General features: G+C 41.7%; 2 protein-coding genes across 2 annotated transcripts; both read right to left on the reverse strand.

Annotated features, from left to right (window-relative positions):
• Positions 1–427: 427 nt before the first annotated feature.
• On the reverse strand, positions 428–7,813 carry LOC4818130 (uncharacterized). The gene is made up of 2 exons (XM_001357411.4): positions 7,671–7,813; positions 428–1,429 (listed from the first exon to the last, which is right to left on the reverse strand). Exon 2 carries the CDS (start codon positions 1,417–1,419, stop codon positions 760–762), a length of 660 nt encoding a protein of 219 aa, XP_001357447.1. The 5' UTR covers positions 1,420–1,429; positions 7,671–7,813; the 3' UTR covers positions 428–759.
• Positions 7,814–13,415: 5,602 nt separating this feature from the next.
• On the reverse strand, positions 13,416–14,239 carry LOC6903554 (uncharacterized protein CG13380-like). The gene is made up of 3 exons (XM_033379986.1): positions 14,167–14,239; positions 13,808–14,106; positions 13,416–13,744 (listed from the first exon to the last, which is right to left on the reverse strand). Exons 1-3 carry the CDS (start codon positions 14,168–14,170, stop codon positions 13,619–13,621), a joined length of 429 nt encoding a protein of 142 aa, XP_033235877.1. The 5' UTR covers positions 14,171–14,239; the 3' UTR covers positions 13,416–13,618.
• Positions 14,240–14,478: the final 239 nt, after the last annotated feature.

Here is a 14,478-nt window from a genome sequence, read left to right on the forward strand (position 1 = left end):
TATATATTTTTTAACCCATCCACCTAAACTCGGTCCTGAAACGATTGAAATTATGGAATTTTATGGTCCATATCATGCTCTAACTTTATCAGAAAGTGGTTCTAGAAGTGGCTGGAGGCTAACAATGTTTCAGTACAGTCAGCAGTGCAAATAGCCAACAATAAAAAGGATTTACGTTACGCTGGACCACTGGCTTTCGAAATTTTAAGCTGCTTAACCCGAAAAAGCCTAAAACAATGCTACAACTATGTAAAAGAAATTTCGGATTTTTGCTAAAAATTCCAGAAAATACCAAAATTACAAAAATACATGATAATGGTTCATCAGATCGGTTTAGAAAGGTTTTCGATAGTAAACATTTAATGGCGAACCTTCTTTTCCCAAATGAACTCAAAAAATAACAGATGTATGTAACTATTTGGTGGGGTTTTTTTTATGGGTTCAATTTGTATTTATTAACAATTTTTTAAAATTATTTAACAATTTTGTTTTTCATGCGCGGATCGACACTGAAATGTTATGCAAATTTTGCTTTTAGAATTTTTGCTGCGAACAAAACCACAAAAAAATGTTAACAGAATTGGCCAAGAGCGCGTGGAAAGCATCAGTATTGGATTGAACAGTCAATGAGTCCACGAATCAATCAATCAACCAATCAATGTTCCGTCTAAGGCTACATAAATATTTAATTTCATCTTCTTTTTTGTATGTTTTTTGTTTGTTTTTTGTTTAAGCTTAGCATTAGAATTACGAGTAGAATTACAAGCGGGCGTTGGGGTTCCGGGAGCGGACAAAGTTCAGCAGCTCGTCGGAGTCCTCGCACACGAAGGGCTTGATGTGGTGGCAGGCCACGTCGTGCCACTTGATGCCATCGTTATAGAAGTTATTCAAGATGGAGAGACAGCTCTCGTCGTTGCCCTGGGCAGCCTCCCGGTTGTCGGGCTGGGGCTGGTTGTAGCCGCCCGTCGGCGACCAGTCGCCAGTGTTGCGCTGCGAGGTGGGTCCGATCTTGGCGCCCGATCCGGACCAGAACCAGCCGTTCTCGTTCGGTGGCTGCAGATCGGGCCTGTCGCAGCCAGCAAAGTTGCACTTCCTGCCCGACGTCCAGATGTACCGCACATTGCCGCGGGAAATGCGCTGCTTCACAAAGTCATTCTCCTGCGGCGTCTCCAGCGACACGGCGTCCATGCAGTGGCGACGGCAAATATTTCTGGCATCCAGCCAGTCCACCTCCAGGCTGCGCGTCGGTGCATGCTCCCAGCTGAAGAAGTATGAGTGCGAAACTCCGCGGGCATCCCTGTAGGAGGCATGCCGCACCCGGTTCGCACAACTCCGGGGATCGGGCAGGGCCAAGCGGCGCTGGGCCAGCGCCATGGTGGCGCTCAGTGCCAGCAGCAGCAGCGTCCGCAGCACAGACATCTCGGGACAACTGCAAAGAGACAAGTGTAGGCGATTGATTAGCTTCGGCCCAGAATCAAAACCTTTTTTCAAATCAGAACAGAATAGATCAGATGGTCGGGTCGGGTCGGTTAGGAGCCCAACCCAGAGCATTTCCGCTTGGATGGGTATGACTCCCAGCAGGAGGTTGGGGGGTGTGCGACGTTTTTATGCGAAATCAGTGATTGGAAATGTTTTGCATCGATTTTGATCAATTTTGACTGTGTTTTGTGTATGGAATTTGTCGCACACAATTGTCATTTCGTGCAATTTGATTCCATTTGATCTAATTGAGTAGTTTTCCATTCCACAATTAGGAATTGGGCGAAAATGTGCGGTACGGGACAGGCCTTCAACCTTGTTTCTATTTCGTAATACCCGCACAAAAAACGGTAACGTGAGAATTGTTCCCCCATCAACAAAGCCCCATCCCATTAAATTTTTCACCCAGCAACTGCCCAGCAGTCCCGCTTCTCCCATAACGAGTCTTCACTTTACCCATCTACTGCCTATGCAAATCTGTTTTATTGTTTAATTTTTTCCGCATAGAAAACATAGAAAATTGTATGCAAATTTTTTATGGTCCATTGGCGGGGGCCACGGCAACTGGTTCTCTTTATCACTCACTAACTCATCAAAATTACATGAAGTAAACGAGCAAGTCTTACATAAAGTCTATAGACAGCCTTTGCAATTAGATCCGGATTGGTTTGGAATTGGCGGATCATCGAGTCTGGGGGAATGATTGAAACGCGTGCTATGTTTTGTCCAACAGCCAGACAAAAGAGATTTAATTATCTCCAACTAACCGAGCGATTCAGTTGAGTGCACTGCAGATGATGGGCCACGATCCAGCGGCAAGGCAAAAGTTGGTTAATCGGACAAAGAATTTTGAAATGGACAAAGTTTTCACATGGCTAGTAGGAGCTTTTAAGATACCAAAAAGTGAAGGACTAAAGACAATGAGGAACCATTTCTAATCGAAGTTCAGGTATTAAACGCTTTTCGATAGAAATCAAAGTGATATAGGTATTTTGGAGAACACCTCTATGGAGAGTAAACCAATATAACGATGGTTATAGACTTTAAGCTTGCAAGTTTATCGTATATATTCGCAAAAGTGTCTTTCTCGATTTAAAATCTTATTTGAACATTTTCAAACCTTCCCTGACCTTCATTTTATGGCACCGGTGTGACTGACCTTACCCAAAACCTTGACCAACCAAACAGCAAGAAAAACCCATACAGACCGACCAACTCTGGAACGAACTCCAACCATCCATCTGCACATAGCACCTTGTACGAGTACATGTACAATATGCTTCTTCAGTACTCATTCGTTTCTAGCCCAACTCTGAAGTCCGCGTTGAGGTGAGGTTTGTCTTGTGCATACCAATGGAATGGAGAAAGTTGAAAGATGGGATGGGATCCATGGTCATGCATTACCCATGATGGCCCGAAAGGTCTCTGGTCTCTGGCCAATATATGTACTCGAACGATATATATGATATACGAAACTCTTCCGGCTGATAACAGTCCAAAAAAATGCCTTGGATTTTGGCCACGCGCAATTGCATGGTGTTTTGTTTTTGCCTTTTCACGGCTTGTAAATTTTGTAATTTGAATTTCCGTTGCTTCATAAACTCATTTCCTATACAAGAAAATATATGTGGATAAGCACACGTTTCGGTTGTTGTTTCTTTGTCTCTCTTGTCTTCCGACTAATTGTCGTGGGTAAGGGCATTGGCAGCTCCAGGGAAATATTTCCGAACCAATTGTCCCCACTTTTTGTCTTCTTTTGGAGCCTCTTCAGCTCACAAGTAGCTCTCATTTTTGTCTTATTTTGTTTGAGTTTTACTTTTTTTTTTTGTGTGTATGTGTTTTTTTTGTTGTCTTTTATTACGCAATATTTGCTTTATTGAACGTTTCAATGGGAGGCACTTGTTGTTATAAATTGCTGGAGAAAGGCATTTAGGTGTTTTTTTGCCTGGCCTGACTTGTGGGAGATGCAGGTACAATATGACTAATGACGGCTTAGGCCTCTTCAAATGTTGATTTCTTTTATATAATTCACTTGTGCGGCGGCGTGCAAAAAGCAACCTTCAAATCGTGCTCAATAGCCAAATAAATATTACAAAATAACTGCAGCCTGCTACCAAAAAGAGAAGCAACTGAAAACTGAAATCTTTGTAAAGTGAAGCTGAAATGGTTGAAATAATGTTTTTCCCAGCACTATCGTGAACACATCTGCGCAACATTCCGACTCCGAGACGACACAGCCAGTGCCAGTCTGTGTTAAATAATTAATTCCAAGCCACTTGTGGCATGGCTGCCATGGCATCTGCATCTGCCTCCCCACCATTCCACTCCATTCCATACACCCCATACATGGGCAATTAATCTCCGGCTTATACATACATTACATTTTACAGCACAGCCTTAGGCCAACTGGTTTTTTACGGCTATCTTCTTCTAAGGCAAACAAATTTTTTATTTATGTATCACGCGCCTGAAGCATTATTTCAGATGAAGTAAATTTCGTGAAAAATTGTCATTAGCTGCTGCGAGGGGAACGAGCAGGTGTTTGAGAAGACTCGATATCGAAAGATATTTTTATGCGATAGGACTTGGCAAAACCTGGCTGAAAACCAGTAAATTGCTCCAATCGAAATTCCTTTTTAAATATTTAATTAACGTTTGCAGATATTTATTTTCTCAAATAATAAGCATTCATTTTGAAATGGGAGAATATAAATATTTCGAGTCATGTAAAAACACTAAAAAAGTGCAGTTCAACTGCACTGAGAGAAAAATGGCATGGCCCATATGTTAAATTAATAATAAAATATTTTAATTTAATAAATGTCTAGGAAATATATGAAAATATTCAATTGATAGGCAAATTTATTAAAAAAATTGTATTTTAAGTATAGATTTTCTTATGAATGTAGCAGTTATAATGAAAGAAATGTTGTAAATTTAAGTATAACTATTTGGGGGTCAGGGTTATTTTTTACTGGGTGGCACACCCATTGCCAGACAAAAGACAGAACACCTATTCCATTAAGGGTTCCGTTCCTTAAAGTTTCCAAAGCTTCTAAGATGTTTTACCTCTTAAATCAGAGAGAATTTTTAACTCCAGACTTCTTTGATTCACTTTTAACTGCCTAGATTTGTTTATGGCATTTCCTGTTAATTAGAAATCAATCGATAAAATCGCATTCAAGCACATTTCTCCAGAGAAATCTCTGTGGAACTGTGCTGCAGTTGCAGTGGCAGTGGCAGCTTCAGCGTCTTGTTTATAGAACGGCAAAGACCAAGCCAAGACGAGTTTCTGTTTTTTTTTTGTTTTTGTGTGTGTTTTGAGGCACAACTGCACAGTGCGATGACAGTAATTATAAAGAAGACGGATTTGCCAAGCCGCAGCACCTGCCACAACAACAACAACAACAACAACAATAGCCACAATGATGACTTGTTGCAGCAACCAACAGGCCAACAGACCAACAAGGCATCCCCACCTTATGTACATACGAGCACAGTACATACATATCTGGAGAAGTTGCTTTTGATGTTGTTCAAGACGTTTGTTGTAGTGCTAATTAGAATGTTTGTTTGTGCTTACTGTGCGGGCTTGCAACATTTTGGTCAACAAGTCTAGCACCACTTTGACCCCTTTTAAGCAGAAGAAGAAGGGTTGTGCCTGCCCCTACCTGCCAGAGCAGGATGCTCTGCCTCTGGCTCTGGCTCCGACACTGTATTCGACACGACTCTCTGGCTACCGTTAAGAAAGTTGCATGCGGATGTGCAACAGCGAAACGGAGGCGACATTTTAATTGCCTGGTCTTGGTCTGGTCTGGTCTTGGCCAGGTCTTGGTTGGATCTGGAATTGGCCAGGTCTGGTCCATCGTTTTCTTTCAAGAAGCTGCAGCAGCATCAGCATCAGCCTCAACAGCAGCTGAACAACAGTAAACAAAAGTCGCGCTCAAAAAATAATATGTAGAAAAACTGGACAGGCGGTAGAAGAAAGTCTGTCAACTGTTCGGCTCGGCGGTGGCCAAGTTTTTACACCAGCAGCCAGACAGAAGGAGAAGGAGCCCCCGCTTGCGGTCGGCCGCTGGTGCTGCTGTGCGTTACTTTTACTGGACACCATACACCATACACCCATCCACCATGCTACAGGTTGCACAGGTTACTGGTTTTCTCAGATGAGCAAAAGTTAAAAGGCAGCCAGCAAAAAACCATAACAATGAACATCAACTTGAAGCGAAATGAAATGATAGTGAAAATGGTTGGTCTCTGCCGTTTTTTCGTTCAGTTTTTGGTCATGACATAAAATTGTATTTATATGTGCAGGCCATATCGATAAATATTGACATGGTGTCGGAGAGCTGTACGGCGAGATGAGTCGGAGAAAGAGATGAGGCACAGGCAGAGGTTCGACTCGGTTGGAAGCTTCTCAGTGGATCTCTTGGGGATATTCACTTTCATCTTTCATCGCTGCTGAAGCAGGTGCTAATGGATTTTGCAAATTGTTGGAGTGGTCAGGTACGAATAGCTACGAGCTATACAACAGAGAGCTGATAAAAATATTCCAAGAATCTGAATAGAAAAGAGATTTCGTAGCTTTTATAAAGCCTTCCCTCAGATGATGTAAGTACGAGTACTTCTAAGACAAATTGTAAGCCCCTTCTACCTAAAGATGGGTGAGAAACTTTCCATCGTAAAGCTCTTTAAAAAATACACAAAAAATGCAAGTAACCAAGAAAATCTTCTACACTACAGTCTACGCTTTCAACTCGCTTAAAACTACCCAAAACGATCTTTAAAGTGTCTGTTTATGAAACACCCTCTAGGCATTGAAAAACTTCCCACAATTTGTATGCCAATTACACATCAAAAGACCAATTTGAAGACCTTTTATTACTATCTCCCCAGATACGAATATCATAGCAGCATAATGATGATGACTGCTGCAGGACTGGAATTTGTCATACAATTTGTTACCAACAAAAAAAAAAAACTACAATCAGCACAGAAATACTCGCATATTGAACCCAAATTAAAGTCAAAGCGGAGCTCCGCGGAGTGGCAAGAAACGCCCCTTTGTGCCAAAAAAAAAACAAAACAAAACAAAAACTTTCCTTTAAACAGAATCCATCCGAGAGAGTGACAGGAGGAGCCCAGAGAGATTTTTTTTGACTTTCCCGCATTCCGAGGAGATAAATTATTTTGTTGTCAATCGGAGACGGAATCGTGACTTGAGATTTCTACTGTGGAATGTCTTGTATGCAGGCGATGGAGATCCTACTCCTCCACAGATGGAGAGGTTTTTGCAACCTTAAATACTAACTCTCTTATTGAGATAGCCATTTGTTCGAGGTCGTATGCAGCGGCAGCTGTAAAAATGTCAAACGGTGGATCTCCAAGGGGGGCCTCGACCTCTCCACTCCTCTCTTATCAAGTTCGTTTATGGCAAAGCCGTAAAATATTATTAGCATGTTGCTTAAATGTTTTACGACCCCAAAATTGCTACAGTAGCAAACGGCAGTAGCTTACTGGCGCTGCCACTGCCACTGCTTCGCCTGCCCCAGCTGCCACAATCTGCAGCGTGACATTTTGGCAATTACAAACCGAAAAATTTGCATGCTGCTGGAAAATTAGATTTTCCACTCATTTGCACTGCAAACATATTGCGTAATCTTCTGCCTCAATGGCTGGTGCATGGGGGTGGGGCGTGTGGCGACTGGGAGTGTCGGTCTATAAAGCTGCCCGAAATGGGTACAAACAAAATGTGTAAAAAAGCACTCCATCATTGTCGCGTTAACTGACAAAGTTTTTCACACTATTTGCGATGTTCTTCAGAGTGACAGAATCTATTGTGACAGATTTCTTTGGGGTAGGTCGAAAATGTGTGGAAGAAGTGAATATTCCTGGTAGAATATCAAATATTCTACTGGAATGTGAGGCAAGTGAGGTAGGTCTAAATAGAACTTCTTCTTTTTGATTGATTTGATACACAAAACAAAGTAAGGCTTATTCTGAGACTGGAATATCGTCTGTCCTAGTTTTAAGTACCTTTACGAGCTTTACGATAAATCTAATTTTGGGTGGCCCCTCCACACCTTAATTTCCATTACACAAACCAACAAATCCCAACAAAAAACTTCATTCACTGGTCGTATAGCAGCAGTCACTTGTCCTTAAAGGATACCAAAAACTGAGATAATCACCTTTCTCGATTGGATTGGAATAAACGACACAAACAAAGCACAAAGCTCGCACAGCACTGGGGAGAGTTGTAAGTAGTTGAGGCAACAACCGCACGCGCACGCTTCACTTTTACCAATGAACGCAATGACGATCGTGCCACGGTTTATAGCCTGTCAGCCCCAAGCGCCCAAAGCCAAAGCCAAAAGCAAAGCAAAACAAACCCAAAAGCAAAGCGAAACAAAGCGAAGCGCAGCGCAGTAAGGGAACAAAAATAACAAAAATAAAAGCCCGACTCGATGTTCGAAGTCAGACTTGCGGGGGCTTGCTCGAAAGGTATACCAAAAAGAAGGTAAGGTGTACACTGGCACTGAAATGTTTTAACACTTAATCGAATTTTCCATATAAAAAAGTTGCTTTTATTCGACCACAATCTAATGATTCAAAATGGGCGGTTTTGAAGTATATTGCCGCGCCTTACTTTCTGTTAGATATACCACCTTGTATTGAAAAGAAACGGTACACTCAGAGCTCTGTAATATGTAGAGGGGGGAGGCTGAGGCTGCATTCAATTGCTAATTGAGTTAAGAGCATTAAGCCAACAAGTAAGCTGGCAGTTGCAGCCACTTGCGGCATGCAGGCCATGTAACTGTGTCAGTGTGCTTGGGCTTTTGGCTAGAAGTGCATCTCGAACCGTGTCCAACATGTTCGCCGCACAAGTTCGCTGCCTGAATCTTTCGTTTTGGTGGCTTTGCCAAAAAAGAAAAGACATCGATCACTTGAGGCCGTTATACGCTTTGTTTAAACAAATGATTATGCATTAATAGTTGATTTTGTTTTAATTTGTCCTTTATGTAACAATAAGATATTATTTGCAAAAAGGCAAAACGGTGTCAATAAAGTATCAATAAAGCTTAAATTGCTTCCGGCACAATTTGCTCATCATTAGCCAAAAGGCTACGCTGTTGAAGAAGCACGCAAAATGGGTGAAAGAAAGAGAAATAAATAAAATATAAGGCAAAAATAATAACCGATAAAGAGTGATAAATGGAATGAGAAAAAAAACATAGGAGACAAGCGTTGGGGTTGGACATGGGGAACGCAATTTGAGATACTCTCGAAGACATATGAATTCAGAGATTGGCAAACAAATAGCGAATTGTTGCAGTAAAGTGTAATATGTGGGGAAAGTCCTTAAGGAATGGGAAAGATTATCGTTATTTTAAGACCTAATTAGTCTTTAAAAAATCAAAAATTGAGTTTAGCTTACGAGATATAATGTTGGCCTGGCTGTTGTCTTAATGTCGATTCCACAATGGCATCGGAATCTGTTTAGTTATGCACTTTCAATGCTCAAGTGGTCTCAAGTTCACCCCTACATGGCGAATCAGCTTCTGATTTTTTTTATATTGATTGGAGATGTCCTCTCACGCACTCGCACTTCGCGAGCGCATCTTCAAATTGCATTTCAAATGTGAACATAAAACGTGGCAGCATCCGATGGCGTTGTGAGGTCGTTTAGTAAATTAAATTTAATTGCATTTTCCAGCAGGCGAGAAGTGAGCACAAGTGGCAGCCAACAACTTCAAATCGATTCAAAATAGCTTCACATTTTGCTGGGGACACCCGTGCATATTTTTTTGAAGCATACCCTCTGGACAAGGGTATTACGGTTATGCATTGGGAGGGAGTTGTTTCCTAAATATATTTAAATATTATGGAAAAATCATTAAAGAAATCTGTACATATCAATTGAATCAATTTCAAACCATAAATATTAAAACAATAATTGGTAATTATTCCTAAGGGTATTTAAAGATTCGTTCCAGCATATCGAAACTGCCTTTCTTGTTTGTGCTATGACTATGACTTTGAACGCATTTGCTTAAGTGATTTATGCATCCGAGCATCCGATAGCAGCTGAAAATCAGTCGAAAACTATGGATGGGTGAAATCATTAAGTGTGAACAGCGCCAAACTTTGATCGCCATAATGATGGAGGGGAGCCCGAACTTGAACTTGAAGAATGCTGACTTGCAAAAGGCCGCTGCCACACACACACACATACAGAAAAGTACACAGAAAACATAAAATATCAAAATAGATATAGACAGGCAGACAGACAATTCAAAAAGCATATCCATGGCTGTGGCTGCAATTAGATCTGCACTCCAAATGGGTACCCAGAGGCGAGCAACAATTAAAAATGGGTCTCGCCGTCAGCGCAGCGCAACAATAAAAATAAAACTCTGTTTACCATGAAGTTAAGTACGAGAGACCTTAGGCGTCACGTCATGGATACAGCATACACCATGCAGCATAGATGTTGTGTGTTTCGAGTCGTATTTTATGATACCTAGAGCCTGGTGTGGGCCACACATTTGGATTGTAAGTTTCCATTGCCTGCAATTTCACTTTCCTTCTCCGTATATAGTATGTATTTCACAAAATTGGCGACATCCCACACCGTCCCGCCACATACTCATAATTGGGTCGCTTAATCTACCATTTGACATCTATCATCTCTCCCCAGCCTCTGGCTCTGGCTCTGTCTCTGCCCCTCCGTCGGCAAAGCAAACCTCATTCCCATTGAGCAGACAACTTTTTAATTACAATTGGGCTCATTGTTTGAGCCGCAATTTTGTGTCGAGTTATGTAACATTCGCATTGCGTGGCGACGGCCAAAGGAAAGTCATCATTAGATTGACATAAAAACTCTTTATCGGGTCGATAGCGGATGAAATGGTAGTGGCTCCGAGATTGATACGGTTTACATTGCCATTTATTTTGAACAGAAGTTTCTCTTAGACCTAAAATACAAAAGTCTCTTAACTTACAAACTGTCCTCTTCAAGATCTGTCTCTTTCTTGAATCACTTCAATTCCATTTCAATCCAATCCTATTATTCCTAGACATCATTACCCTCCAGGGACAGACGTTGCCATGGGACAAGAGAATCGGTTGCCATTCGAAAAGAAGTGCGGTAACAAAGCGTAAACCCAGATAACTTACAATAACATAACATAATTAACTTGGTTTGAGACGGAGCCGATGCTAATTAACTTCTTCTTCTTCTCTTGCTGGATGCATGGATGTGTGGATGTGTGGTTGTGGATGTCGATGGCGACCAACGTCTGTCTGTCTGTCTGCCTGCCTGTCTGTCTCCATGGCTGAGGTAAGGTAACCATAACCCAGTGACTGACTTTGACTCTTTGCCACCACATCACGTGGCGTCGACGCCTTGGGTTCTGTAACCCATCAGCAATCAAAATAAAAAGAAACTATTTTTCCACACTGTTTGGTGGTCGAAATGTCAGGGGTTTCATCAGAGATCGTGTCCGAGTCCGAGCTTTATCCAAAATATTTTCCACCTAAAACAATTATTTATTTAATTTAGTTGCGGCTCTTTACGTATTTTGTTTTCTTGTCAATTGAGGAAAACCTTCATCGCTTTTGGCCCTGAAATGAATTCGCATCAAAATGGATGTTGGAAACTAATATTGTTCAAATAATTGTTTGGCTTAGTTCGGTTCGGTTCACTTTGGTCAAGGGAAACAAAACATTTTTGAACTTTTTCATTACTCTGTTTGTTATGCTAATTTTTGCACAAAAGTTTATTAAGGTGAACAAATATTTATTTGAATAAATGAATGATTGCACTCTGCTGCGGGTCAACAAATGGATATTATTTTAAGATGCGCTTTAAATTCATCTTTTCATCAGTATCAAAAATTTCGATCCCGAACTTTCTTGTAAAGATTTTCCTGTATTCCCTTGCCTGATTAAAGCTGATGATTATAAAGAGTACACAGACCGAGTTGCAAAGTCGATTGCAAATAAAATGAACTTTAATCCATGCTTTTCTCATTAGAGTTGGCATTGTATAGAAACTTTTCTCGTGGCACAAAATATAGATGTATATCTATGCTATATGATTTTGATATTAGTAAACCATTTCAGGTTCAAGTTTAAATTCACTTCAGTTTGCAATTTAACTAAAAACCATTCCATTTTCAACTGCTTCAAACCGATTCTTTAATTTTACTTGCAAATCACTTATTTTTGTTTTTTCTTTGCAGCAACCCTTCAAGCGGATAGAAAATTTCCATACCATACCATTGCACGTGTGAAAAAATAAGACAAATAAGTTGACTCGAATCCAAAGCTGCTTTTGCTCAATGCCGACGCGGCGCCATTGTCATGGAGGAACTACCGAAGCTCGGAACGAACCAGACCAGACCAAGCCAGAGCAAAATCTCCATCTAAGAGACCGACCCGTCAAGACCTTCTTCCAGCGCAATTGCATTTTGTTTTGTTAGTGTTATGACTGGCTTTTGTTGGTGGCTTAGTACTATGGCGTTGTTGTTGTTGTTGGCGAAAATGTGCGACAAAAATTCTGAGCCAGACACATGATTTGTTGCATTCAGGCACGACGTTGGAGACAACGACAACACAAAACGCAGCTGAGAGCTCATTAAGCCGGGGGATCCATTGTGCAATCTCGTTTGCATTGTTCATTTTTCTGGCAGCAGATGAGGATGATGGCAGCAGTCGCTACTCGTCGATTTGGTAATACTTTTGCAAGGGTTTTCCATCACTGCCTAAGATTATTATCAGAGTCAGAAGCACACATGGAACACCAGGCTCTTAGGAGAGGACTCTTAGTCAAAATCGATGGTATTCATCTAAAAGAATGTTTCTTTGGTCCTCCCATATTGAACTTATCATTTCACCCTTCGCCTTTAGGAAGGGTTTTTTTGTTACACAAAATCGAGCGTGCTAATATCAGGAATTTGTCATAGGTCACTTCCCGTGTTTAGCCATCATCATCCTCATAGCTATTTGCCTACTCAAAGGAGTATTTACTAGGCCCTGAATGAACAGGAGACTGAATGGATTTGAATTGTTCGGTCAGTTAGAACTGAACATCTCAGCATTCTCATTACTTCACAACACTTCCCCAGAGCGGACATATTCATTTTTTAGTGTTGGATACAGAAATTTCGGGTTTGTTCTCACTGACTGTTTATTTGATTTTTTGAGAACGAAAAAGCCAAGCACTCCTTTTGGATTATGCCACTGGCGTTCGGTTACCTCCGCGTCATCATGCCAGGCTGGCTCAGCAACACTTTGCTTGTGTTACCACAACACACACGTTTTTGTTGCTGCTTCCCTTGACGGTCCAGCGTATTTAAATGTACTGTCGTACACGCATTATCATATTCTGCATGTATAGGTTTCACGGTGGCTGGCATTTGTGGTGCGTCCCCCTTTGCGCTGTGAGTCACCACGAACGGTGTAATGCCCAGGACATAGGCAATGGCAATCAGCATCTGGATGGCTCCGTAGTAGTCACGGGCACTGAGCGCGTCGCCCACCCGCCGCCTGCAGGCCCGATATGACTTCAAACCGCTACGTATCATGGGTAAACTCCGACTAAGTGTCGATCCGCGGCATACTTTTGTGCGACTCTGTCTAATTTAAGTTATCGCCGGAGTGCTTCTCCATATCGCAGATTAAAATGCATATCTCGGTACGGCACTGTTGGCTGCCATGGCAACAAATTTAATTTGTAATACCTGATAGAATCGTTGCCCCCCGCGTCGTTATCTAATTCGTTTCACCAATTAAGGAGGGTACTCGACTGAAATTGAGGACGTATTAATTCATAATATGATGGGCTTAGTTCGAGTGGAAGGAATAATGTGCATTATAATACATAGGCGCACAGTAAAAAACAGGGAACGAGCATGGGCTACACAGTAAAATATCATTGAACTGCAGTTTTAATAGGTATGATATTCAGGCAATAATCATATTGATTTGTAATGTTACAGATTGTCTTTTTACCAGCAACAAATACAGAGTGTTTCCCGCTCCACACACGCGCAACTTCAGTCGAGACTCCGACCCTTCTGGTCTTGTACAGTTCTTGATTCTGATTCTGATGCTGGCGAGTATCAAACTCGATTTACAGAGAATCATCGGGTGCCTTACGGATCTCAGATCTAGGATCCCAGGTCAAATCAGATTCCTTGATCTTGTCGCGACTCGCCGAACAGTAGGGACACTGGCGAAAGTCCATCAGGTAAGTCTCCTGTGGGCACATGTGATGTTAGACCATAACCAAAAGTAAAGAAAGACCTAGGAAAGAACTCACCATTGGATGCTTCTCGCATATTGTGGCAACACGTCCACGGAAGTGGCGGCGGCAGCGACTACACTCGAGGCGCTTCATCGGACGCTCACATATGCATTTCTTAACAATGTCACTCTTCGATTCCACATCGGCGTTCTCGGCGCTCAAAAATGGGTATTTTCTGACCTGCATGTTATTCTTCTGGCCAAGAATCTTTCGTGCCGGACATCGGTATGACACGTCACGCAGCGAAGCTCCGTTCAGATTTACGTAAAACGAGTTAAGACGGGTGAAATTTGCGTTTTGATCAGTTCCCTTTTCTACCGGAATGGTCAGAAAAATTAGTCCCACCGCACTCTTGTGTTCAATGAAAGGCTTACCCATTTTTCTTCTGATTTATAACACGACTTTATGTTCAGCAATAAGAATAAATCCGACCTCAACTAATGCTTGATTGAATGTTCCGTATTACAACTTACTTTGCACAGCTTACTTATCCAATGCAAATCACCTCGAGAATTTTCTAAGCTCAAATACAAATGACGCCTTTTGCAAAGCCTACTTTAATTTCCAAGTAACGGGGCTGCTGAACGTTAATTGAATACCGATGATCCCAGCTCCCGAAAGAGACAGTTGACAGGCAGGATCCCCACTGTCCTGGGAGAGTGGGTCCTGTACCGATCTGGCTCTAT

The sequence above is a fragment of the Drosophila pseudoobscura genome, chromosome 4 (genome assembly GCF_009870125.1).
Source record: "Drosophila pseudoobscura strain MV-25-SWS-2005 chromosome 4, UCI_Dpse_MV25, whole genome shotgun sequence".
Classification (NCBI taxonomy): domain Eukaryota; kingdom Metazoa; phylum Arthropoda; class Insecta; order Diptera; family Drosophilidae; genus Drosophila; species Drosophila pseudoobscura.